This window comes from Podarcis cretensis (assembly GCF_951804945.1).
Source record: "Podarcis cretensis genome assembly, chromosome: Z".
Lineage (NCBI taxonomy): Eukaryota > Metazoa > Chordata > Lepidosauria > Squamata > Lacertidae > Podarcis > Podarcis cretensis.
This window is the reverse complement of record NC_137184.1, coordinates 42,088,568-42,115,920: the sequence shown is the minus strand read 5'-3', so window position 1 is coordinate 42,115,920 and position 27,353 is coordinate 42,088,568. Positions and strand designations below refer to the sequence as shown.

At 43.2% G+C, this 27,353-nt stretch overlaps 1 protein-coding gene across 2 annotated transcripts in view; it reads left to right on the top strand.

Annotated features, from left to right (window-relative positions):
- MTM1 (myotubularin 1) overlaps positions 1–27,353 on the top strand; it is a 41,529-nt gene that overhangs the window by 9,137 nt on the left and 5,039 nt on the right. Inside the window, exons 2-14 of one of the 2 annotated variants that reach the window (XM_079962811.1) lie at positions 3,197–3,286; positions 3,630–3,696; positions 6,298–6,392; positions 8,689–8,799; positions 10,973–11,074; positions 14,197–14,280; positions 16,423–16,572; positions 17,291–17,479; positions 19,584–19,769; positions 20,447–20,653; positions 23,181–23,273; positions 24,432–24,545; positions 25,057–25,233. In XM_079962811.1, coding sequence (XP_079818937.1) covers positions 3,197–3,286; positions 3,630–3,696; positions 6,298–6,392; positions 8,689–8,799; positions 10,973–11,074; positions 14,197–14,280; positions 16,423–16,572; positions 17,291–17,479; positions 19,584–19,769; positions 20,447–20,653; positions 23,181–23,273; positions 24,432–24,545; positions 25,057–25,233 — 1,665 coding nt within the window. Of the gene's footprint in view, positions 1–3,196; positions 3,287–3,603; positions 3,697–6,297; positions 6,393–8,688; positions 8,800–10,972; positions 11,075–14,196; positions 14,281–16,422; positions 16,573–17,290; positions 17,480–19,583; positions 19,770–20,446; positions 20,654–23,180; positions 23,274–24,431; positions 24,546–25,056; positions 25,234–27,353 lie in introns of those variants that run through there. The other variant, XM_079962810.1, reaches the window with a different exon arrangement.

The following is a 27,353-nucleotide window of genomic DNA, read 5'->3' as shown; positions in this document are numbered from 1 at the left end:
ACACCTCCCTTTTTTGTATTCTAGTTCAATTAGATATTTCAGCAAGTCCTTTCCATCTTTGTTTTTATCCTAAAAATTTATCTTGATATACTATAATTTTACATTCTCCTCTTTCACTAATTACCAATCCATTTTTACTTAATCCTTTATAACATTTCTGCTAAAGCCACATAGCTTCATTCCAACATCCTTCTAACATTCCTTAATTTTACAATGTTTCTGTAGATAAACTTTAAATTTTTTCCAATCTTCTTCCACCGACTCTTCTCCCTGGTCTCGGATTCTGCCAGTCATTTCCGCCAGTTCCATGTAGTCCATCACCTTCATCTGCCATTCTTCCCAGGTGGGTAAATCTTGTGTCTTCCAATACTTTGCAATAAGTATTCTTGCTGCTGTTGTGGCATACATAAAGAAAGTTCTATCCTTCTTTAACACAGTTCAATTCAGTATCCAGGGCAGCTGTCTACCAGCTCCTTCTGGTATGCAGGCTGAGACCTTACCTGCCCGTGGACTGTCTTGCCAGAGTGGTGCATGCTCTAGTTATCTCCCACTTGGAATACTGTAACATGCTCTACGTGGGGCTACCTTTGAAGGTGACCCGGAAACTACAATTAATCCAGAATGCGACAGCTAGACTGGTGATTGGGAGCGGCAGCTGAGACCATGTAACACCGGTCCTGAAAGACCTACATTGGCTCCCAGTACATTTCTGAGCACAATTCAAAGTGTTGGTGCTGACCTTTAAAGCCCTAAACGGCCTCAGCCCAGTATACCTGAAGGAGCGTCTCCACCCCCATCGTTCAGCCTGGACACTGAGGTCCAGCGCCGAGGGCCTTCTGGCGGTTCCCTTGCTGTGAGAAGTGTTGTTACAGGGAACCAGGCAGAGGGCCTTCTCAGTAGTGGCGCCTGCCCTGTGGAACGCCCTCCCATCACATGTCAAAGAGGTAAACAACTACCTGACATTTAGAAGACATCTGAAGGCAGCCCAGTTTAGGGAAGATTTTAATATTTGACATTTTAATGTATTTTTAATCTTTGTTGGAAGCCGCCCAGAGTGGCTGGGGAAACCCAACCAGACGTTGTTGTTGTTTAGTCGTTTAGTCGTGTCCGACTCTTTGTGACCCCATGGACCAGAGCACGGCAGGCACTCCTGTCTTCCACTGCCTCCCGCAGTTTGGTCAAACTCATGCTGGTAGCTTCGAGAACACTATCCAACCATCTCGTCCTCTGTCGTCCCCTTTTCCTTGTGCCCTCCATCTTTCCCAACATCAGGGTCTTTTCCAGGGAGTTTTCTCTTCTCATGAGGTGGCCAAAGTATTGGAGTCTCGGCTTCAGGATATGTCCTTCCAGTGAGCACTCAGGGTTGATTTCCTTAAGAATGGATAGGTTTGATCTTCTTGCAGTCCATGGGACTCTCAAGTGTCTCCTCCAGCACTATAATTCAAAAGCATCAATTCTTTGGCGATCAGCCTTCTTTATGGTCCCGCTCTCACTCTGCTGGGAAAACCATAGCTTTAAGTATACGGACCTTTGTTGGCAAGGTTATGTCTCTGATTTTTAAGATGCTGTCTAGGTTTGACATTGCTTTTCTTCAAGAAGCAGGCGTCTTTTAATTTCGTGACTGCTGTCACCATCTGCAGTGATCATGGAGCCCAAGAAAGTAAAATCTCTTACTGCCTCCATTTCTTCCCCTTCTATTTGCCAGGAGGTGATGGAACCAGTGGCCATGATCTTTGTTTTTTTGATGTTGAGCTTCAAACCATATTTTGCACTCTCCTCTTTCACCCTCATTAAAAGGTTCTTTAATTCCTCCTCACTTTCTGCCATCACTGTTCTGCCATCAACCAGATGAGTGGGGGTACAAATAATAAATTATTATTATTATTATTATTATTATTATTATTATTAACCAGATCAGGTTGCTTCTTGAGGAATTGGAGAGTTCCCAGAATTTGCTGTCTTAGCAACCATATATTCAGTGCTTCCCAACATCACCACCCCGAAAAATAGGTGCTGCAACTCACATTGAAGTTGTTACAGTAAGCCGCCAGGCGACTCAGGGCAGACTTGAGCAGATGCGTTCACCACATGCAGAGGTGATAAAAACTACGGCAAGCTGTCTTCCTGGCTGGTTTGAGTCCCTGATTCTGGTGCAGGTCAAATAAATACACTCCCACCTCCCTTGTTCTCTTAGATTCAGGTGGATGGTGAGGGCAGCTCAGAAGAGCCCTTGTGTAAATGTGCGGTCATGCAATGGTAAGCACCTGGCTGGAAAGCTTAAAGCCCGCTGCTGCTACACAGGAATTGGATTGAAGGAAATAAGAATTGGCCCTGCCCTGTAGCTTGACCAATTGTGGCTAGGAGCTAGGTGGAGTCAGATCTAAAAAAAGTGTAGACTTGCACATGCTGGCCAGCTTCCGTTTTGACTTGAAATGTTCATTTTGGGCTTCTCAGGTGAGAAGTGGGCAGTAAAGGCGAGAAGTGGGCAGGGGGAGTGCTGGCCTGCAATGGTACCTACCTGAGAGGTGCCGGAACCGCGCCCCGGCTGTAAAAAACAACAACACTTCATCAGATAATTGGCAGATAGGTACATTATGATCCTGGAACAGCGAAAAAAGCGCACTGCCAGTAGTGGAGGCTGTTGCATCAGGAGGAGGAGAACTTCAGCCTCTCCCACCTCAATCCAAAATCCACCAATGCACTTGCTATTAATCAAAACTAGCACAGCAATTTAAAGGAGTCCCATCAAGGAGGTGGAAGCACCCATCTTGTAAGTGCTTCACTTCAGGAATCAAAACTGGAAATTTACTGCTGTTTTCATTGTCTTCTGTGGATGTGTTCAATCTTGCTAAAATGGATTGGTGAAAGTGGCTAACTCTTTTTTTTTTAAAAAAAACTGATTTCTACCAACACTCAACCCCAAATGGAAACTTCTGCTATTTAAGTATTCTGTTGGCTTGGCTGGCTACCATTGTTGGAACCACTTTTAATGTTTTAATTCACTTTCCAAAAAACTTTGAGTGTACGAGCATGTGAGATCTTTGGAAGCCATCCAGTATTGTGATTATAATGAGTAAAAGTGGAGGCATTTATTGAAATGATCTTTTCCCCCCACCCTTGAAAGTGTTGCATTGGAATATAATAATGTATGCAATCCAGGTAAATTTTACATAGTGTATGCTTGCTTTCTTAACAGATCCCCTCCCCCCCCCCCAGCATGGCGTCCTCATCAACCCCTAGATGTAACTCAAATTCCTTCGAGGGCTCCTCAGTTAAAAAGGCAAGTGTATTTTCTGGTTTAAATTGTCCTTCTCTTTTCTTTTCTTTTTTTTGTTTTTTATATATATCAATAATATTTCTGGACATCTATCTCTGAAGCCCTTAGCTGTCATTAGTTTTGTGCTTGAGGATCTGGATTGTTCCTAACATCTTTAGGTTTGTAACGTCTGTTTCTCTTAAAACTTCAAACTTAATACCTGAAAGGAAAGGTAGGGAACACCAAGCGTGTACTAGAGCTCTGTAATTTCTCAGCTTCCTCTTCTGATGTGAAGTTTGCAGGTGCAGGGCCATGACAAAACTGCATGATCTAATCGGTTCTTCTTTTGATATTATTTTCCCCTTAGCCTGTGAAAGATGGAACTAACTGGGAACGCAATGAAGAAATACCTCGTCTACCAGGGGAAACAAGAGGGACAGGTAAAAACACAGACCAACAGTTGTGCATAATCAATTTCCCAAGAGCCAGTTCAAATGTACAGGAAGATCCATGAACAGGGCAAGTGGAGGATAATATATTTTAGCGTCCCCCACTAAAATAAGCTCCACTGTGTCAAGAGCTCGCACTTTTGGAAGAATCTAGGCTGTCCTTTATTGTATTATCTGAGTATTATTTTTTTTATAAAAGAGTATCTAGCTTGCAGGGTGGAAACGTGAGTGATAGTGAGGTATTTTCAGCTGAAAAACAAAAATGAGCATGATGCTGTGATTAGACTACTACTAGGGACAGACTGTCACATAACTCCAGTGCTTAAGAGCTTGTACTGCCTGCCCCTACACTACTGGACCAGGTTAAAGGTTCTTGTATTAATTTGCAAAACCCTTAACAACTTGGGTCCACAATACCTGATCCCTTATATCCCTGCTTGATCCCTGATGCCTTTGAGGGACCATTTAGCTCATTGTTGCCTGCGCTAACTGGCAGTAGCTCTCTAGGGTTTCAGATGGGATCTCACTCAACCCTACGTAGAGATGCCTGGAGGGATTGAACTGGGGACCTTTTTCATGCAAAGCAGATGCTCTGCCTCTGAGCTAAGAACCATTCCCCTGTGTCCGCTGCTCTTCTCCCTACACCCCCAAATCTTCTGGTCCTTCTTGCTCTCTCAAGTTGTCAACAGTGGCTCCTGGTTCTGTATAATGCAAAATAATAATAAACATAAATCTGTATTGAGTTCAAGTTACTAACTGTAACTTGACCAATTGGACATGTGCTGGTAGCTGTCCATTCAACCACAGCCAGGCATTAAAAAGACCTAGCAGGAGCCAATATTCAATTCTGGCGTCGTAAAGCAATGCCCATCTATGCCTGATAGACAATACTTTCAGAAATAATCCTATCATAATTGGACTGTGGTGGCTGTTTTCTCTTGTGCAAGTTATCACTTGGTGCAGCTGCTAATGTCCATTTAACATAGTCAGGATGGGTTCCAAGTTACACTAGGGGCACTTTCAGCCATTTGGATTGTCCTGTGGACAGTGTTAAAAACAGAGATATGAAAGCTAGGAACTAAATGGCACCTTAAACCTAGGTAATGGGTGTAACAATGGAATGTCTAGGCGCACTTTTTTGGAACAAGAATACAAAGCTGAAAATGAATGAACGGCAGCTGAAATATTATGTTCATTTTTCACATGGTCTAGTCCTTCCCCTGCCCACCTCTCTAATATGCTTAAGAGGGTCTCTTCTCCAGTCTTCAGAGAGTAGCTGGAAGTGGGGAGGCAGAAAAGGGTCCTCCTTTCCTTTCAGCCGTGGCAGTTTTAATCTGAAATCTTAGGTGCAGTATTGCGCCCAGAGCTCAGAAACTGCTTGCGCTAATGAAATTCCCTTTTGCAAAATGCGCCTAGAACAGGGAGTTTTGAACACTGCCTGTGGAACTTCACAGATCCTGCTTTTGAAAATCCTGTGAGCTTCAAAACTCATGTATTACAGTATTTAGGGTAGAGGAAGGCTGCTCATGTGCCAAAAGCTGCTCAAGAGTACTATGGAGATACGGATTGCTCGTGGGAAGGGTATGGAGAGATTTTTAAAAATTCTTCAGCAGTATGAAAGCGCTGTACTTACCTGTTCCTTTTTTTGTATTACCTCTTTTTTGAAAATAATATAGATAGGAATATTATGGCAAGGGGCATTACACGGCAGTAGAGCATTTATTATTTGTTAAATTTATTTTCATCTTATGGTGGCTCACAGCATAAAAATACAAGATCAAAACATGAAATACATAATAGAAAGAGGAACAGAACAAAAGACTGACACCTCCTTCCCCAGCAGACAAACACATTTTAAAGTATGCAGGATGTTAGTCAGCCCAAAGCCTGGTTGAAAAGGAACATATTTGTTTGGCACCTAAAGGTGCATAATGAAGGCACCAGGTGAGCCTCCCCAGGGAGGGCATTCCTCAAACAGGGAGCCACTGCAGAAAAGGCCTATTCTCTTGTTGCCACCGCTGGACCTCCTGTGGAGGAGGCACAGGAAGAAAGGCGTCAGATTATGATCACAGTATCTGGGTAGGTTCATGGCAAGAGAGGGTTTGCACGTGCTTTGTATGCAGAAGGTCCCAGGTTCAGTGCTAGCAAAAGAGTCTCTCTGGAACCCTGGAGAGTGGACCAATAAGTGGACATGGCAACTTTCTGCATTCCCAAACACAAAGCCTTATTGGGCACCTGGAGCTATTTATGTGGTTATTTCCTTCTTGTCTGGTGTTTTGGAAAGTGTCAAAGCTCAGTGGCTTCTGCTTTGAATGCAGAAGGTCTTGCGTTCAATCTTTGGTATCTCTAGGCAGGGCTGACAGAGACTCCAGCCTGTAGTTGATACTAAGCTGATCTGATTAAGTTCAAGGCAGTTTCCTGTGTTCCTATTTTCAATTTCCTGCTTTAAAGAGGTATGGCATATTGTTATAAGCAAGCTCTGCCACTTATCTGAATTGAAAGCAAATCCTTGCTGTTTTGTCCCAAAGAAATAAATATGATTTTTGACTGTGTTGCAGTATTTTAAATGTATAACTACTGTTGCTTCCACAGACAAGGAAGTCATTTACATGTGCCCATTTAATGGACCTGTTAAAGGAAGACTATACATAACAAACTACAGGCTGTACTTGAGAAGTGTGGAATCGGTAAATACTCTATAGCAGCATATCGTGGGATGGAAGGGATTGGTTAAAGTGGCCTATCTGCTGGTTTAAATTTGATTATAGTTGCAGTTTGCCATGTGGAATTTACCTGATTTACAATTATGAATTTGCCCAGCTTGTATTGCTCAGATGCAATGTGAAGCAAACACCACTTTCCCCTCACGTTCTACAGCTCAGAAAGCAAAAGGGGATTCTGCAGAGGGTGCTTTTTGACTTAAACCTATTTTTAGTCCATGCCTTAGACACTAGCTAGTAAGGTAAAGGATCCTTAGACAGTTAAGTCCAGTCAAAAGTGACTATGGGGTGCGGGACTCATCTCACTTTCAGGCCAAGGGAGCCAGCGTTTGTCCACAGACAGCTTTCTGGGTCATGTGGCCTGCAAGACTAAACAACTTCTGGCGCAACAGAACACCATGACGGAAACCAGAGCTCACAGAAACACCATTTACCTTACCACCGGTACCTATTTATTTACTTGCACTGGTGTGCTTTCGAACTGCTAGGTTGGCAGGAGATGGGACAGAGCAATGGGAGCTCACCTCGTCATGCAGTCTCAAACTGCCAACCTTCTGATCTGCAAGCCCAAGAGGCTCAGTTGTTTAGACCACAGTGCCACCCGCTAGAACTTACATAGAGCTAAGCAGCTGACTCTGAAAAACTTTTTAAATCTCCAAGATGGGATGTACCAACCTGGTGATGCTCCAGAGTCTTTGGGTAGAGGAGCTGTGTGGCTTGAGCCTCCCTGACCCAAGCAGGCTCTTTTATCTGTCACCTCTGTTTTTATGACCTCTTGACAGTGAGACAAAAAGACTTGCTCCAAGATCTTGGGTGTTCAATGGAAAATAACCTTTCGCAGGTATTTGCCAAAAACTTCCAAGCTCTCTGAGATCAGTGGCTGGGACTTAGAACAAATAAAATGGATATAGACAGATTTATCAGGTGCAGCTGATAATTGTAGTGTGTGTGTGTGTGTGTGTGTGTGTGTGAGAGAGAGAGAGAGAGAGAGAGAGAGAGAGAGAATTTGTCTCACTTCACAGTTCTGTCAAAACACCTGCAATTGAAACTAGGTTGCCAAACTCAGTTGAGATGAGATTAACAATAGATGCTTGCAGTAGTTTGTTCAGTTATCTTTGAGATACACTTTTGTATTTCATTCACCCAGGAGTCTTTTTTTTCATTGTATTGTAACTGAAGAGTGTGACAGAGAGAGGATGTGGTGGTGGCAGCGACGGCTTGGAGGTGACTTCCTGGCAGCATTGCTGAGTTGGTTATATAGGAAAAACTTAAATCTGCCCCCCCCCCCATACATACTACATTTGCATTGAGTGGTGGCATCATGGTTTAAACCACTGAGTGTCTTGGGCTTGCCGATCAGAAGGTTGCTGATTTGAGTCCAAGTGACGAGGTGAGATCCTGTTGCTCTGTCCCTTCTCCTTCCAACCTAGCAGTTCAAAAGCATGTCAGTGCAAGTATATAAATCGGTACCGCTGCGGCGGGAAGGTAAACGGCATTTCCGTGCACTCTGGCACTCATCGCGGTGTCCTGTTGTGCCAGAAGCGGTTTAGTCATGCTGGCCACATGACCCGCAAAGTTGTCTGCGGACAAACACCAGCTTCCTTAGCCTGAAGTGAGGGAGTTTGACTGGACTTATCCATAGTCAAGTTTGACTGGATTTAACCATCCAGGGGTCCTTTACCTTTTACAAGCGCTACTAGTCTGACTAGCAAATTACCGTATTTTTCTGTGTATTACACGACCCCATGTATAAGACAACCCATATTTTTGGGAGCCCTCAACAGTTGTTGTGCTTCTTTTGTAAGTTCGCTGAGCTATTGAGCAGCTTTTTGACGATCCCCTGCTCTGGCTGACGGAACTGGTGCCGTAATACCCTGCATACTGGCACTTCCTAAGCTGGGAAGAGCGAGTATGCAGCCTCCTCTCTGACATTTCCCTGCTGCCGCTGCAGCACCAGCCCTTGTTTACTTAGCATATGTATAAGACGTCCCTCAATTTATCACAAAATTTATTTATTACAATTTATCACAATGTATAAGACGATCCTCAATTTATCACCAAAAAAAATCAGAAAAAAGGTCGTCTTATACATGGAAAAATACAGTTAGCCCACTGTTCATCATGTGAATGCAGTTGTCATCAAATCAATGTCACACAACTTCATCTGTGTGACAGTGAAATATTTGAAAGATAGACATATGTTTTGCTTAAAAAATTAATGTAGCATGTTAAAAATAATCTGCTTTATCATTTATCTAACTAGGATCCAGTGGTAATAGTGGATGTCCCTTTGGGTGTCATTTCAAGGATTGAGAAAATGGGAGGCGCTTCCAGCAGAGGAGAGAATTCCTATGGGCTAGATATTACTTGCAAGGTAAGATTCAGACCAATCCTTTGCCATTTGAAATAGTAGTCATTTTTGTTCTTTTGTGCACATCTTATTTTGTTGATTCCTGTCAGGGCTGGTCGTTGTCCTCTTCAGATTACCACACGAACGCTTCTTGTTCTTTTATAAAACTTTTTATTGCGTATTAACAAAATAATCTTAGTTCTTAAATATTATTCCTCAGAGTCACTTATTTCAGATACCTTCTGAGCTCTGCTTCTCCATGACCAGCCACTCTCAAAATGTCGAACGCGCCCTTCCCTTTGTTTTCCCCACTCTTTTTTCTAACCTCCTGGCTATAGCTGGCTTGTATCTCCCCTCCTCCAAATCTGAGCTAGAACTCAACCCTTGCCTTTCCTGGGAACAGCCGGTCCCTCCCTGTTGTTCCTCCTGTTCTCTTCTATTAGATTCACTGCTCTCCTTCCCCCCTTGGGGAATGCTTTCTCCCTCTGAGAAACTGGAAACTTCTAACTCTTCCCTGACAATTCCTAAATTTTGAATACAATAATATGTTATTGCAGTAGTTTTGATTTAAGATGTGTTATCTGCCAGGGCTCTGAAGGCAGGTGTCAAGGCTTGTGTAATAAAAGCATTACTCTCCTGCTCTCCAGCTAACTAGACTCCCATAGTGGCTTATAGAAGATCAGTAAAAGCGGGACAGTCCCTGCTGTCATAAGCCTGTAGTCTATAAGGAAAAAGCAATGTGAAAGGAAGGTGAAGGCAAGCAAACTCAAGCCTGATTCCTTCTTGCATCATAGTTTCTATAATGATCCATTAGAATGAAAGTAGTTCGGGAAGGAGAGGGGCCAAATAGAGCTGGCCTCCCAGCAGTAAATGGTGGAGTGGGGCCTGTTATCCCATCTTTCCTTGTATTGTATGTTAAAGTGGAGTGTTGAATACAATGTGCAACGTATATTTGTATATTACATAGGCTAAGTATTATACAGCAGTATAAGAAAAACACAAGTGCATGTAAAAGGAACTTCTTCTTAATGCATTCTTTTCTTATTTAATTTTGATGAGCCTTTTAGATTGTCCTTTGCAGACCGCTTAGGTCTTCTGCTCAAATAAGTGGTGCATAACTTTGGTTAAATAAGATAAATAAAGCATCCAAGATAAACACAACATAGGAGTGAAATCAATCCGAGGCCAGTCAAAAACTGAAGTGAGCGAGTCTGGTGGGTCTTCCTTAGGCAAAGATTTCCGGAAGGAAAGTCCCTCTGCAGAAAAGTCCTTGTTTCTTTCTTCCTGCCTTCACCAATAAGAGGCTGTCCCTAGGATCTTGGGAACATAAGGGAGAAAGTATTCCTACTGCACATGCTCTGTTGCACAAAGCTATGCTGAAAGACTCAAGTGAGTCTTCCTCACTCATAGGAAGGAGCTGCCTAAGGAAGGCTGATGCCTGGGATTTGGAGTGTAGAAATTTGTTGAAACTAGCTTGTCTCCTTCTGCAGCTTTGCAGATGGAGCTGGCAATTTGTGGATGGTAGACATGTTGGCAAGATAGAGATGAAGCAGGAAATCCTGGCTGAATGGGCGTAATAAAATTGCATCACTGTTTCACTATGGGTGTTCAGGCTGACAGGATCGTTGAGATGGGACTGCAGTACTGCTCTGTTCACCTAGTTATCAACCATCCATTTTTTAATTATAATTTTAAAAAGATACCTGGGGCATAGGAAGCTACCCTCTACTGAGTGAGACCATAGGTCCATCAATATTGCCTACTGTATGTTGTGTCTTTCCTCAGGATTGAACTTGGGACCTATTCCATACAAAGCAAGTGCTGAACCACTGAACTATGTTCCCTTGCTCTAGGAAAGGGATCAAAGTACTTTATTTATATCAAGGGTGTCAGTTGATTTCAGAAACTTAAAGCATAGTGGATTCTGTTAGCCTGCTACTATAAAAGACCAGTCCTTGAAACTTGATAAATGTCTTATGATTTGCCGCACACACACACACACATATCCACAAGATGCCTCATCCACAAACTAGTTAAACCACAATATTTGACTTTGAGACTGTTCAGAAGGACTAAACCAAATGAACAAATAGAGAAGAGGCACTTAGAATGCATAGATTTGTCTGGAATGCGTTGATTTGTCTGCTCATCTCTTTGTGTTCACCTTATGTTTTAAATTTTCTGATTTAAATTTTAGGATATGAGAAATTTACGCTTTGCATTGAAACAAGAAGGTCACAGCAGAAGAGATATATTTGAGGTCCTGACCAAATGTGCTTTTCCACAGTCATATAACTCGGTAAGTTGTTCCTACACTACATTTTTAATTTTTTTAAATGAAAGTATTTTAAAAATAATAGTCTGAGTCTTGCTATCTGTTCCTAACCACATGTACTCAGAAGAAAATCCCACTGAGTTAAATAGGATTTATTTCCAAGTAAGTTTGTCTTAGAATGCAGTCATAATGTTCCATAATCTAATGCAGGGGAATGTATTATTTTAGACACATACCGTATTTTTCGCCCTATAGGACGCACTTTTTCCCCTCCAAAAATGAAGGGGAAATGGGGGTGCGTCCTATGGTGCGAATACAGGCTTTCGCTGAAGCCCGGGGAGCGAGAGGCTCTCGCTCTCCAGGCTTCAGGAAGCTCTGCGCAACCCTCCGGAGCCCGGTGCCAAGCTGCGCTGGCCTCCGGAGGGTTGCGCAGAGCTGCCTGCCCTCCCGGGGTCTGCGCAGCTCTGCTCATCGTTCCGGAGCCCGGCGCCAAGCCGCGCCGGCCTCCGAAGGGTCGCGCAGAGCTGCCTGCGCTCCTGGGCTCCGCGCAGCTCTGCGGACGCTCAGGAGCCCAGCGCCAAGCCGCGCCGGCCTCTGGAGGGTCGCGGAGAGCTGCCTGCCCTCCCGGGGTCCGCGCAGCTTTGCGCGACCCTCCGGAGCCCGGCACCAAGCTGCGCTGGCCTCCGGAGGGTTGCGCAGAGCTGCCTGCCCTCCCGGGGTCTGCACAGCTCTGCTCATCGTTCCGGAGCCCGGCGCCAAGCCGCGCTGGCCTCCGGAGGGTTGCGCAGAGCTGCCTGCGCTCCCGGGCTCCGCGTAGCTCTGTGCGACTCTCCGGAGGCCGGCGCCAAGCCGCGTCGGCCTCTGGAGGGTCACGCAGATCACTCCTTAGTTTCTTGGATGTTGGTGCTTTGCTTCAGGATACCTCCTCAGGTGTTAATGAGCAGTGCTGTGTGTTGAGCAGCATATTCAGGCTTCTTCAGAGACACAAAACTCAATATTCAGCTGTGGATTGGGCATTTTTTTATTACTGTTGTATATTGAATAAATTTGTTCCCAAAGCATTTCCTCCTATTTTGTATTCTGAAAAACACTTGAGAGCAGCTAATGAGAAATAAATAAACATCGCAATATAATTCCAGAAGCTAAAAAATTGCAAGTAGCCCAACAATGAAAAATTGGACTGCACTGTTAATGCAGCATCTTCGAAAGCCCTCTTTAAAAAATGCATTCAGGCTGCCTGCTAGGAGGCAAGTGCAGATGGGCCTAGCAAGGGTGTTGCATGCTGTTTGGGCAGGCATGGACAAAGGGATGCATCTCAATTTTTAGCCAAGGGGAGGCAGTTCTTGATGCCGCTTTTTACATTTACTCTGCAAATACACCGAGCTGGTTGTTTTCCAGACAGTGTGGCACTGTGCAGCTTTTGCAGAGCACAATATGTTGAAGCAAATGTTTCAAAGATTAGAATGGATGTAGTCCCCTCACTTTAATTTTATTCAAAAGTTGAATATACAGTTGTATTAAGAATGCACCAGCCATTCAGAACGTGCTATATAATTCTAATCAAAATAATAAATAAAATCTCAAGCATCTCTAAATTACGACACCAGAGTAAAATACTCAGTACTTTTTCTTTATAGTCAGGACTGTTTGTATTTTCTTTCTACCACCTCCACTCTAGTGGTTTTAAGAGATTCTGGGTGTTTTAAATACCCCTGTGTGAATAGTATTGTTCTGAGGGCAAAAATTCTGGCACCCAGCACACTAGCTTTCCCATCCATTTGACAGATAGAGGCTGGATAATTTCCCTAGATAACGGGAGGCTTTCTTCAGGAACATATGCAAAGGATATTGCTACTGATTTGCTGTTCTTGCTTGTAAGCATTTAATACAATTTTAAATCATTTTTATGGAGAGCCTTTTGCTTTCCATCCCACATGTTCAGATAGACTAGAATTTGAGCGAGAATGTTTCTCAATGTTTTCTTGTAAGTCCTGTGGTACTGGAACTAGTCTGTTTCAAAAATGCTTTTGTGATTATCGTCTCCCCACCCCTTCCCTGGAATTAATTTTCTTGCCTTTGTAAAAACAAAAATAGAGAAGCAGTTTGTGGATTTTAATGATGCCCCGTTTCTTCAGTTCACCTTATTCTGTCATATTTTAGCAGCTCACTTTTCACTAGCTGCATGAGATCTTTCTAGTAACATCTGCCAAGGTTTGCTGTACCTCGTGGGATGCACTTCATATTCAGTTCACCTCACTTTCACCCTTCCTTGCCAATTCTTATACAAACCAGAGACCATTTAAAAGTTGGCCATATGGGTGGAGAGGGCTCTTACATCTGTGACAAGGATTTAAGACTGAAGTGTATTCTTGCTCTCCCTTTTCCTTCAGGCACAAAATCACCGGTATATTCGCAGACATTAGTCCACCTTTGGAGGTGTTTCTAAATAAAAGATGCATACCTAAAATATTTGAATTCCCGGAGTAGGTGTAGATTACTAATATTGGCAAGGGCCTAAATAAACTGAAACTTGAGATGAAGTGTTCAGAATTGGCCCCAACATACTGTATACCCGCTCCCGCACGCTTAATGTTATGTCTGCACTGTTATTCCTAACCCATAATTTATAACCAGTTTGAAGTTGAATAATATGGATACAGAAACAACTAAATGTGGTCAAGAGATGCAGTTTGCATTCCCACATTCCTTTCCTGAACCCATAAGGCTTAGACAGGGTAAATCTGCACCTGAATGTTTGGGTGGAATTGCTTCAGGAGTCATTCTGCAAATGAGCAATAAGCACCCTTTTTCTCTCATTGATGGCAATTAATCTGTCTTACACAACAATGAGTGCTATTGGATAGTCTTCAGCTTGAAAAGACATCTCTCTGTATTTGATGGAACAGGGAACTGCATATAACTAGGTTTTAAAGATAAATCCTCTTCTGCATTTACATTTCAAAATGAAAATGGAAGCATGTTTTTAACAGGAGGGAAGCTACTTGAATTTCAAGAGTGATTCTGATAGGAACATGTGCAAAGCAGTCACTGACTATTTTAGGGACGTAATTGAAGACAGCTTTGTTCCCTTGAAGGTACTTTTGTTTGTTGCAATTGCGAGGACTAATATTTCTTTTCATTCCTAGCCTTTTTTTGCATTTGCAAATGAAGAGAAGTTTTCTGAAAATGGCTGGCTGGTCTACAATCCCATGGTTGAATACAGGAGACAGGTAAGTCTTAGTCTTTTCTTTTCTTTTCTTTACCACAGCATCTGCAGAGCTGTTTTTCTGTGTGACATTTTGTTTATACTGTGGGGTTGAATCAGGTTAAATGAACAGAAAAATAGGATACAGAGAAACTTGATTATTTCTGACAGGTGTGATGTTGAACCATCTCTGGGGTATTATGGGAAGGGTTGTACTGGTGGGGGACATGTCATCCTCCTTCTGGGGGTAGTTTGTCCATCTTTGGTCCCCACTCTGCATTGAGCTCTCACCTGTGGCTACTGGAAGCTGCCAGTATGTGACCACACTCTGGGAAATGTCGCTAACTGGCTGGCTAAACCAGGTGAGAGTAGCTGATGGGTCTCAAACCCTCAGTGACTTAGGGACTTCCCCTGTACCTGAAGACAGGCTCCTGCAGATTGAGTGGACGAGACTGATAGTGGGTCCAATGGTCAAGAACGCAGTTACTGCACGTGCTGTAGAGGGAAGTGAGGGGCAGGTGGGGCTCGTCATCCTGGGAAGGTAGCCCATTTATGGGAAGGAAGACTTTGATCCTAAACCTCTGCTGCCTTGAGGCTATACTCCTTTGTGAGAAAGGCTTTGGGAGTAAACCCAAAGGAAAAGTCCTTACCCACTGCCTTTTCTTCAGGAGAAGAAAAGACTAAGGAACAAACCCTACACAAATTCAAAGTGGAGTCTCTAACACAGTTGGATGGCATCTTGTATGCCTCCTTCCAGCAATTCCTGCAGCCAAACTGGCCTTATCATCTGGCAGCCCAGGACTCCATACAATCTGCCTCAGAGAAGTCAGTTTGGTGCTACGAATGCAGCAGAAACAATGTAGGAGGCAGCAGTTAAGGAGTTACCGGTCTCTTCGGCCACAGCAGGTGCTGTGATTTTCCACCTGTTTGACTTCACCCCCAGAGGTGCACTCCATTGTCTCTTGAGACGACGACAACAACAACTGGCATCCTATATTGAATCCAGAAGAAAAATATTTGTTAGTAAAGCATTTCAGTTCTTAATGGAATTCATTGTATAGCCGTGTAGGTGTTTTTTCCTAGCCTTGGGATTTTTAAAAAACCTTTAGTTAGACATTTCTGATATTACTGATCTTTACAGATCATGCACCCAGCTTTTTTGCTGCTTTTATTCCACATAATTCAAAACGATTTGTGCAGTCAGGGCACAATTTAAGTGGCCTCTTCTGTGCACATCATTTCAAAATACCACACTTCAGTTTAAAAAGAGAAAATGACAAGATGAAAAATAGGTTCAAGTAAGATGCACCCAATTTAACCTCAGAACAATCCCAAAGCCTCATTTCATACTGTATTGTGAGAATTACAAACATAGATTTAAACAAGTTGAATGCATGTTAATATAAATCATAACTCACATGGATTTTTTTCCTCCTGTAATTTTTCTGATGGAATATGGAGTATTCAGATTCAAGAATGCATCTGTATGGTCCAAGGTTAGAGATCCAGATCTTAAGAAAAGGTGAAAAAATATTCAAAAGCCCACATAAATCCCAGTTTGCATGCAAGTGCAGATGGGGATCTAGTCATCCTTTCTCAATAATATGGTGGGCTTTGGGGGTTGTCCTCCAACATCCTGTTAGGTCAGCAGACTCCTTGCAGAAATTAATTGTATAATTTGAACACAGAAGCTGCCTTCAACTTCATTGACCCTTAAACACAAGTAATGGATATTTGGGAGTTATAATGGTGAAAAGAGGTTGTAGAAGGAAGTTTCCTTTCAGCTGCTTTCCATTGCCATTTTTGGTACCGTTTTTGGTTTACATTTTAATTACTGATTTTTCTGTAGGACAACAAATACCTTCTGACAGAGCAAATTCCAAGTACTTCTGTTTTTTTGTCAAATTTCAGAGAAGAAAAAGGTTCTAAGGTTCCTCACTGTTTTTTATAATTTTTAAGATCTAGAGAACACCCTATCAGTGGCTTCTGCTCACATGTGAGCCTTTATCTTCACATTTCCTGTTCTGATGTTTAGAGTTATGCATGGTAAATTGGTAGGTGGTTGCCACCCTGTGGCCATAATAGCACACCAGTTATGTTCCTTGACACATGCTTTTAAGCAGATACAAGAAGGTGACACATAAATATTATCTCTTTTCTCTTTAAGCGTCTGCCCAATGAACAGTGGAGGATAACGTTTCTCAATGAGCACTATGCACTTTGTGACACTTACCCATCCCTTTTGGTAGTGCCATATAATGCCACAGATGAGGATCTCAAGAAGGTTTCTGCTTTCAGGTCCCGAGGTAGAATTCCTGTAAGTGATTTCATCTGTCAATTTTTTTTGATGTTGAGAACTGCTGAGCAAATGAGCATTTGAAAGCAGAAACCTGTTTGTGTATTTCAAGGCAGGAAGAGAGCTATTATAAAATGCCTCTAAGTTGCTAACTATTCTTGTCCGCTTATGATCTTACATTTAAATAACCTCAGCATTTTCTGTATTGTATAATTGACTAAATAACTTAATTGTAAAGGTGAATGATATCTTAAAAGTTGTTATCTAGTCTTGAGCAAAATTAAAGGCCTCAATTTGAAAAAGAAAAAAAAGGTAAATTAATTACTTCTCTTGTGAACTTCAGTCGAGCTCTTGTCAATATTTGGAACACTCCTGTTATCTTCCTTGTATGAGTGAAGGATTCTAGCTTTGAGCTGGTTGTTGTTGAACGCATTTTCAGAACTATTAACTTCCCATCCTCGACTGCGGTGCCCTTTCAAAAGTTACCTTATCATCTTAGCATGCACTTCCCTTCTTTAGAAAGGACTTCCATGATTGGCTTCACCCATATACCTGCAGGCCTTTCAATGTCACATGAGTGCGGTGAGATGAATCCAAAGAAATATGCTTTCTGTGGGGCTCGTGTAATATTGAAAAGGGTGTCTAACATTAATTCCTGACTTGCTTCGAGAATTGAACTTCAGCAGATGCAAAGTACATTTTCTTCCGATTGGGCTCCACCTGTGTTTCTGTGCCACAGGTGTTGTCATGGATCCATCCCGAGAACCAAGCCGTTATCACACGCTCTAGCCAGCCACTTGTTGGTATGAGTGGCAAAAGAAACAAAGATGATGAAAGGTATCTGGAGCTCATCAGGGAAACAAATGGCCAGCTCTCCAAACTGACTATTTATGATGCAAGACCCAGTGTTAATGCTGTAGCCAATAAGGTAAGTGAAAGTCTTCATAGCACCACTATAACAGTAGCTAAAGAGCCTTTTATTTGCAGTGTATTTTGTAGATATTAGAAATAGCTGCTATTTCAGAATGCTCTCTGGATTTGTCATTTGTAAATGGCATCATATTCTGCACAGTCAGCTTTGGTGGTTGACCGGAACGTTATCATTTTGTGTCAGCCGCAGAATCTGCTTCAAGTAAGCCTTTGTGGTAGGAGTTCAAGTTCTTCCTAACAAGATTTAAACTTGGCAAGCGGGGGATGGGCATGGCATCTCCAGATCTGGTTTATTTTAAACCATTCTGCCCTGCTTCTGTTAACTGTAAACCCTGTGCGACTTAAAAATAACTGAAAAATATATGGGCAATGAAATGCAACCAACAGGAATGCTAAAATTCCAGTAAACCCAGCAGGAAACCGCAAATAAAAAATTAGCTAGCTTAATCCACTTTGCCCAAATGCTTTGATTGAAAAGGGAGTACCAAAGGTGAGCAGGTTAGGACTCCCTAATGGGTAAGAATTGGAGTAGTGCCTTGCCATCAGATCTGAATGGATGGGTAGGTTCATAGAGGAAATGATAAGCATACAAATGCATTCTCTTGGTTTTGTGTGTCTGCTTTCTTCATGTGCAACTTCTATGATATCCAGGACTGCATCTGGCAGCTCTTTCCTTAGTCTAAGAAGAACAGTGTTTCTGACCTTTTAAACTTTGGAAACAGTGGGGGAATTGTCATTGCTTTAAATGGAGAAAAATGCAAAATTTGGAAATTGTTTATGATAAGTCTAGTGGTTGCATTCCTTCCCTCCTGCACTCTGGCTATTCTCTTTGCTTTGTTATTTCTTGACCCACACCCCAGGATTACTCAGCCCCTCCCACAGCTAAATTTAACTGTCTCCTTTTGCTCCAGACAGACAGGACCTAGATAGGCTTCTGCAGCCTAACATACTACATAGCGTTGATTAAAAAAAGAAGCACTTGCTTTTCCTTAGTTAAAAGAACTTGGCTAAACTTTGCTCTGCTTTGGGAAATGTGATGACAGCAAATGCCTTGGAAAGTCTGTTCAGAGTTTCCATAACTCCTCAGGGGTGTGTACTTTTCGTCTCTTTACTAGCCCTTGCCATGGAACATATTTAGCAACTAAATTACGAAGCTTATGAAAACTGAGACTGTTTTCTTTGTAGTGCCATTTGCTTATTTTTAAGTTGTGCTTGGCCAAAAAAAAAAAAAAATTATTAGGATGCCAAAGCTTGAACTGGAAAGATTTTATTAGAAGAAAGGAGGCTTTAAAATGGAATTAGAAGGCTCTGGGGCTGTGATTAAAGCAATACTAATTGGTCAAATGCTTATGGTGCTGGAAACTAGCAAATTTGGACTGTGTTACGCAGGTGGCGCTGTGGGTTAAAGCCTCAGCGCCTAGGGCTTGCCGATCGAAAGGTCAGCGGTTCGAATCCCTGCGGCGGGGTGCGCTCCCGCTGCTCGGTCCCAGCGCCTGCCAACCTAGCAGTTCGAAAGCACCTCCGGGTGCAAGTAGATAAATAGGGACCGCTTACCAGTGGGAAGGTAAACGGCGTTTCCGTGTGCGGCTCTGGCTCTGGCTCTGGCCAGAGCAGCGATGTCACGCTGGCCACGTGACCCGGAAGTGTCTCCGGACAGCGCTGGCCTCTTAAGTGAGATGGGCGCACAACCCCAGAGTCTGTCAAGACTGGCCCGTACGGGCAGGGGTACCTTTACCTTTACCTTTACCTTACATAATACCCACTTAGATGTTTGATGTTAAACATACTATTCTTGTGATAGAAATGCCTTTTGAACCATGTCCACTTACATAAACCCTTAGTAGTTCCTTCTTGCTCTGTGTACTGATACTTATTGATCCTATCTATTTGGTAAATAGATACTGCTGCTTAGTGGAAAGCTTTGAAATATATTATAAACTGTCTAAACTCAAATTTACTTTCTTTTTGGTGAGAATATGGTATGATGTAACCACTCTTTATTCTTTAAGTTGCCAATTGTGTTTTCCTGGGGAGGGGGGGGAATATTGTAGTAATTGTGGAATGGAGGCTAAATACACACACTTCCTTTTTTTGACTCTCAGGCAACTGGAGGAGGTTATGAAAGTGATGATGCATATGCCAATGCTGAGCTGGTTTTCCTAGATATTCATAATATTCATGTCATGCGGGAATCCTTGAAAAAGCTTAAGGACATTGTTTACCCTCATGTAGAGGAATCTCACTGGCTATCTAGCCTGGAGTCCACCCACTGGCTTGAACATATCAAGGTATGGATAAAAAAGAGCACTTGGCTCATTGTCATGGACTGGCTGGATGCAGAGCAGTGGTGGGGGGCACCAGCTGGGGAACCCCCAAGGGAATGGTGGTGGGATGACAATGTGTGGTAAGAGGGAGCAGACTGGGAGGAGGAAGTTACGGAAGCTGAAGAGGCAACAAGAGGGTTTGGTGAGCAGGAAGAGGCTGGGGAAGAGAGTGGTTCAGACTCAGAGGCGGGAGAGGAGAGGGGCCAGGTGGCAGAGTGGAAGCAGGCAGCTGAAGAAGCCAAGGAGCCTCCCCCTCCTGCTGTGACCAGCTTCTCTCCCCCCTGGACTCCCAGAACACAGAGAGAAATGAAGAAGGTGGTGCAATGAGAGACCAGGCAAAGGAGCCTTAGGCTGCTGGGGAAAGAGGAAGCTTAGAGAGCAGTCGGAAGGCGGGGACCTTCAGTCCTTGCAAGTGCCTCATTGGGGCAAGACCTACTGGGAAATGTTGCTGTGATCGCTAGCCCTGCACCGTTTTGGTTTCTTTGAATAAAGAGTTAGCTTCACTGACACTGGGTGCTTTTTTATTTTTATTGCTGACCTATGCCTGACACTTGTGCACTTATGCAGCACAGGATTATGGTCTCAGTTTTTTAATTAGAACTTTAGGGTTACCTTAACTGTATTTTTATTCCTTTCGCCAGCTTGTTTTAACAGGTGCTATTCAAGTAGCAGACAGAGTCTCCTCTGGAAAGAGTTCGGTTTTGGTACACTGCAGTGATGGTTGGGACCGTACAGCACAACTCACCTCTCTAGCTATGTTGATGTTGGACAGCTACTACCGGACGATTGTGGGCTTTCAAGTTTTGGTGCAGAAAGAGTGGATAAGCTTTGGACACAAGTTTGCTTCGGTGAGAACAAATAAGAACCAAACTGAAGGGTCAATGTGATAAGCCACTATCTGTCAGTCACAAGTTTCCCTGTCTGTGTGGGTGGCTAGTCAAACAGGATTATTGTATGGGTTTTTGAGAGAGTGCATTTGAAGCACTTTGAACATTAAAAAATGCTAAGCATTGTTGAGTTTGGTGCTCACACAGAACACCAAGCCAAAACATGAGTTTGGTGTGAAACACTGTCAATATCAGGAGGTGGCAGGGAGAACAGACATAATCTGTGGGATTTCGGGTTTCATGCATGTATGCCGCAATCATATGAGCCCCCATATGAGCACATGTGGGGTGTAAGTGCAACCACACATATCTCTTGGACAAGTGGACCTTCAAATTTTGTCCAAGCTGTGGTGTAACATTTGTCTTAGAGACTGAAATAATGAACTAGGAAATTTCCAGTTCAAATATCTCCTCTGCCATGAGCTCTGTGTGTGTCCTTAGGCAAGTGCCACTCCCCCCCACGCCCCCCCACACAATCTATAACAGTCTCTCAGAGACTGTCTTAGAGGTATTCAGACAGTCTTAAGCACCCCCACTGACCATCTGTAATATGTGGGTAATACCAATCTACCTCATGGGGTGCATTTAAGCTTTGTTGAGATATATGTAATGTGAGTGTTTATTTTTCTGATGTACAGTAAGGCAATTTTGGGTGCCAGTTTTGGTGTGTAATTTTAAGGCATTATGCTTTATGCTCTTTTGCTTTGCTATGGCTCTTTAATCATGAGTACTGTTCAGCAGCCTATACTTAAATGTGTTTTGCAGACTGCCTGACACTTGATTGGATATACTAAACTTGCTTTGACACTTGGAAGAATCAGTTCAGTTGCAGTCAGCCTATATCCTATGTGTCTTCCTCCAGGAACATTTTGATAGTGACATTTTTATACATGCGTTTGAAGTAGTGCTTCTCTGTGTGCAGTATGGCCCAGAAAGACATTAGTTCATCACCTCTTCTTAAATTTTAAGACTCTTGCGTGACGCTTTAAAGTACAAAAACAATAAAATCCATTATAAATTAGTAATGAGATTAAAACCATATTTGCAAGAGTAAAACAGTTTCACTAGTATTGTTGGTTTAACACTGATCTAAAGAATAGTGTTTTGTGTCAAGCAGTCATGTGCACAAACTTAATTTACCTGTGTTCATTTACCACTAGGCCTTTACAGCAAACTTGGGCTGTCATACCTGTGTATGTGAGCAGATTTTCCCAGACCAAAGAGACATGGCTTCTAAATCTTTGCCCTAAGCAAAACCACATTGTTGTATAGGAGCATAACTGAAAATTTGGCAGCTAACTGCTGCTTCAACAATAAATTAATGTGTCCTTTGAAAACGGCTCCAAGTCCATTTTAAAAGCCTTTGTTTGTGCCATCTAGTTTCAAGTTATTTGGCAAATGGGGCCACCTTTGAATAAATGAGCTGTCACTTTAGCAGTGTGTTGTTCAACATTTGGAAAGTGAAAAATGATTGGGGGGTTGTAACATGGGGGTGGTCCTGCAAGAATTGTAGATGATAGACTTATTGTGGTTCATATTAATGCTCCCCTTATTATTCATAATGTGGAAATGGGTAATGCTTGTGAAATGCATATTCTTAAACAGAATAGGTTCACAGTTTTCTGTATAAAAATACTTGGGGTGCTAAACTGAGAGAAAAAGCTCCGAATTGGGGACATAATCCAGCCAAATTTGAGCTTGTGCTTTAACTCACTCTTGAAATCACTATAACTTAAAAGCCCATTGGTCTTTTAGCTGTGGTAATTCAGGGACACAAGCCAGCCAAAGTGTTCTGAGCCACAGGACCAAAGGAGGGCTCGTGGGGGTGGTTGGATGCAGGAGTGCCAAAGAAAGGGTGCCATCTTTGGCTCAACACACAAAGCAGTGCAGCTATAAAATCTCATTGAGGTTTTATAAAGAGTGAACTTCATCCTGGACCATTACCGTATTTTTTGCCCTATAGGACGCACTTTTTCCCCTCCAAAAATGAAGGGGAAACCTGTGTGCGTCCTATGGGGCGAATACAGGCTTTCGCTGAAGCTTGGAAGCTTCAGGAAGCTATCAGCAAGCCTGGGGAGCCCGCAGCCTGCCACCCGGCGCGTGCGGTGCCCTGAAGCAGAGCGCCCCGCGCACCGGGCAGACATCGGCCAGCCCCACAAGCTCGGGGGACAGCGGGGAGGTGCAGCGCCGCCATCCCGCTGTTCCCTGACCTGGTTTGGGGGGGGGGAAATAAAGGAACTTTCCCCCCTTTATTTCCCCCCCCCCAAAAAAAAAAAAATTAGGTGCGTCCTATGGGACGGAGCGTCCTATGGGACGAAAAATATGGTAATTCTCATTTAAATTCACTGAAGAATAGTCAACATTGAGTCAATCTTATATTTGCCACCTGCCATCTTTCTATCTCTCTGGAAAGAACCCACCCTATTAATGGAGATTCCCAAGACAGAGTGAACTGACTCAAGTGAGGTTTGTGTGATTCTCATTTCAGAGAATTGGTCATGGAGACAAAAATCATGCTGATGCTGATAGGTCACCTATTTTCCTCCAGTTCATTGACTGTGTGTGGCAGATCTGTAAACAAGTAAGTTGTGTTGCCTAAGGCTAATGTAATGAATGCAATCCTGTCTGGTTATACCTAGTAAATTGACTGGAAGTTGTTCTCTAAGATGACCTGTGTGAGGTCATCCAGAGACTTTGTCTGTGGCATCACCAGTATGACAATGAACCCAGCTCTCTTGTTTCCTCTGACTAATTTTGGAGATGCAATGGAAGTTCTGACTCATTTGGGGGGGGCATGTGGGATCAATGAAGGTGAACAAACTGAATTTGTGGAAGGTAAAATTTCATTGATTAGGGGTTCTGATGACTTTGAAGTAGCTGTTCAGCATGTTTTGCAACGGGATGCTCTTGAATCCATCTCTGCTTATGCATGTTCAGATGTAGGAATGGCTAAGGGTATATTTTATCAGCCGCATCTGGTTTTCCAACTATCTGCTTTCTTGGGGAGTGTCAAACCTGGCAATAGTCTTTCATACTCCATTCAGCTCTTTTGTAGTGCACTTTATGTGGGGCTTCCTTTGAAGACCCCCCAGAAACTTCAGTTAGTCAAGATGCAGCAATCATAGTTTGTTCCGGAGTTAGCAGGATGGAACATATTCTGCCAATATTATACTACTTTCACTGGCCAACAATTTGCTTTCAGGGAGCTAGTTTTGGCTTTTACATCCCTGGTCTTAGGTTGCCTGGAGTCTTGTGTTTTGTGCTTCTCTTTAAAACAGCATTTTTGTAGGGAGGAATTCAGTGACACACTAAGGCGGTTGTTCTCTCAGAGCAAGCATTTTTTGGCTTGCCAGATGAACAACCCCACCCCCTGTCACTCCTTGCTCTGTGTGCTGTTTTGGGGTTCTCCATACCCTCTTGAGCCAATGTGGGGTGGGGGGAGAGAAGCCCTGTAGAACAAACAGCTTGTGTAGGCCTACTGTTGTTGGGACCCATTAGTTAAATCCCGCCTTCAGTATTATACAAGCTATTGTAAAGTGTGTTATATCTGCATTGCAGAGTAAGGTGGGTTATAATTTTTGTAAATTAATTTCAAAGTGGTGCATGAAAAATATGTTGAAAAGGGGGATAAATGGAAAATAAATTTGACTTGTTACTGTTTCCATATGAAACAGAAACCTCTGTTATTCAAAAAGATAAAAGATAACTTGCTCTTGATTTCTCTTCCTCTTGTGTCTAGTTCCCTACAGCTTTTGAATTCAATGACCAATTTTTGATTACAATTCTGGATCATTTGTACTCCTGCCGTTTTGGTACTTTCTTGTATAACTGTGACTCTGTAAGAGAGAAAGAGGTAAGTTAGTGCTCAGGTGATTTTGGACTGAGTTTGGAAAGGATGTAAGACTTTGTGTATCTTTGTATTCATGTTATATGCACCATTTCATGTTACTTGGGGTCTGTTATTCCAGTCATATCTTACAACATCTCTAGGTCCATAAAAATCAATCTGAACTCAGAGTTAACAATAGCGATCATGTTAAGATGAAAGCTGCATGCCTTTAATAACTTTATTTGAAATTAAGCTCTTTGCATAGGTACATTTGATTGCAGCAATGAATGGCTAAAATGAAGTTGGTGACAGAAGAATACTAGCATTAAAACATATTCATCGTTTACATGCAGTTAGAAAATGAAGAGGTTGCCACTTTGAAGGGCTACTTTTGAAGATGCTTTTTAGCAAAGATGCTGTATATCTATTGCCTGTGTGATTCTATGAGATAACAGCTGTGTGAAATGTAAACGCTGCATCACATTCTTCTACACTGTGGTTTAAATTAATGCTGACACTTTCGTTTTCTTTGCAGAAACTGAGCGAAAAAACGTTATCTCTGTGGTCCCTGATCAACAGTGCAAAATCAAAGTATATCAATCCCTTTTATGCTAAAGAATTAAATCGTGTTCTTTATCCAGTAGCAAGCATGAGGCACTTGGAACTTTGGGTCAATTATTATATTAGGTGGAACCCGAGAATCAGGCATCAAGTAAGTTTATTATGATTATGATTATTTTAAAGTATTGGACAGCTGCTGAAGTATTCGTAGCACTTTATAGATTTGTAACCTGTTTTCTCTCACTCCCCTTCAAAGTTGCATGAAAATAGGGAGCTACCTCATGCCACATCAAGCCACCAGTCTGTCTTGCTAACCGTTCTGTATCCTGCTTCTCTTCAATCTGGTGCCCGCCATATGTATTTTTTTACTGCAGCCTCCATCGTCCCTTACTATAGACCATGCTGGCTGGGGCTGATGTGAGCTGTGGTTAGTACATCTGGAGGGTACCAGGTTGGGAAAGACTGCAATGTTCCCAGGCTCCTAGTTCAGCTGGCTGAGATCCTTTTCAGTGGCAATGCTAGGGATCAAAATCTCCCTCTTTGGATGTCGCATCTGTAGCTATGATGATGATGATGATGATGATGATGATGATGATGATGATTTATTATTTATATCCCACCCATCTGGCTGGGTTTCCCCAGCCACTCTGGGCAGCTCCCAATTGAATATTAAAAACACAATACAGCATTAAACATTAAAAACTTCCCTAGACAGGGCTGCCTGCAGATGTCTTTTAAAAGTAGGATAGTGGCTTATTTCCTTGACATCTGAAGGAAGGGCGTTCCACAGGGCAGGCACCATTACCGAGAAGGCCCTCTGCCTGGTTCCCTGTAACCTCACTTCTCACAGTGAGGGAACCACTAGAAGGCCCTTGGATCTCAGTGTCTGGGCTGAATGACGGGGGTGGAGACGCTCCTTCAGGTATACAGGACCGAGGCCTTTTAGGGCTTTAAAGGTCAGCACCAACACTTTAAATTGTGATCAGAAACGTACTGGGAGCCAATGCAAGTTTCTCAGGACCGGTGTTATATGGTCCCAGCAGCCACTCCCAGTCACCAGTTTAGCTGCCGCATTCTGGATTAGTTGTAGTTTCTGGGTCACATTCAAAGGTAGCTCCATGTAGAGCACGTTGCAGTAGTCCAAGCAGGAGATAACTAGAGCATGCACCACCCTGGCAAGACAGTCCACGGGCAGGTAGGGTCTCAGCCTGGCTACCAGATGGAGCTGGTAGACAGCTGTCCTGGACACAGAATTGACCTGCGCCTCCATGGACAGCTGTGAGTCCAAAATGACTCCCAGGCTGCACATGTGGTCCTTCAGGGGCACAGTTACCCCATTTAGGACCAGGGAGTCCCCCACACCCCCTGTCCCCCAAAAACAATACTTCTGTCTTGCCAGGATTCAACCTCAATCTGTTAGCTGCCATCCAGCCTCCAACCACCTCCAGGCACTCACACAGGACCTGCACCGCCTTCACTGGTTCTAATTTAAAAGAGAGGTAGAGCTGGGTGTTATCTGCGTACTGATGGACACCCAGCCCAAACCCCACGATGATCTCTCCCAGCGGCTTCATATAGATATTAAAAAGTATGGGATCTCTGAGGCAGCCTACAAGTGAGAGCCCAGGGGTCTGAACACTCATATCCCCCCTTTTCTGTAACAGAATTGGTAATAGATTGGAATTGATCCCATATAACATGACTAGACAGGACTCCAGCACTCTCCTGCCCCGGCCCTGTTCCCACGGTGGAATCTACCTCCTTCCGAATCTGAGCAACTTTATCTGCAAAAAACTTTGCAAAAGCATTTCAGGAGATCTTAGGGTCCCTACCAGGCCCCAGTGATGAAGGAGGTTCTGATGGATTGTGAACCACCCGAAAGAGTCTCCTGCTGCTGTTTTGTGCAAATGCAATAGAGGCGGTAAAGAAGGTACTCTTCGCTGTTGGTAGGCTCAGTGTTGAGCTCTAACCTGTGTCCGGTCCAATTCAGAATGAGTTTTCCACCACCGGCGCTCTAGCCGTCTCAACGATTGTTTCATCGCCCTCAGCTCCGGGGAAAACCATGGGGCTGTCCGGGCTCCATGTAAACTAGGTGTCTCCAGGAGCACATCCGCCACGACCTGAAGCAGCTCGGGCAGGGAATCCTTGGTGCAGCAGGGAGGTCAGTACACCAAAAGGAATCCTGTACTGCCCCTATTGCCCAACTTCCAGAACATGCACTCAGAAAACTGGGTCTTCCCAATAGGACGCCTGGTGCAAACTAATGACTTC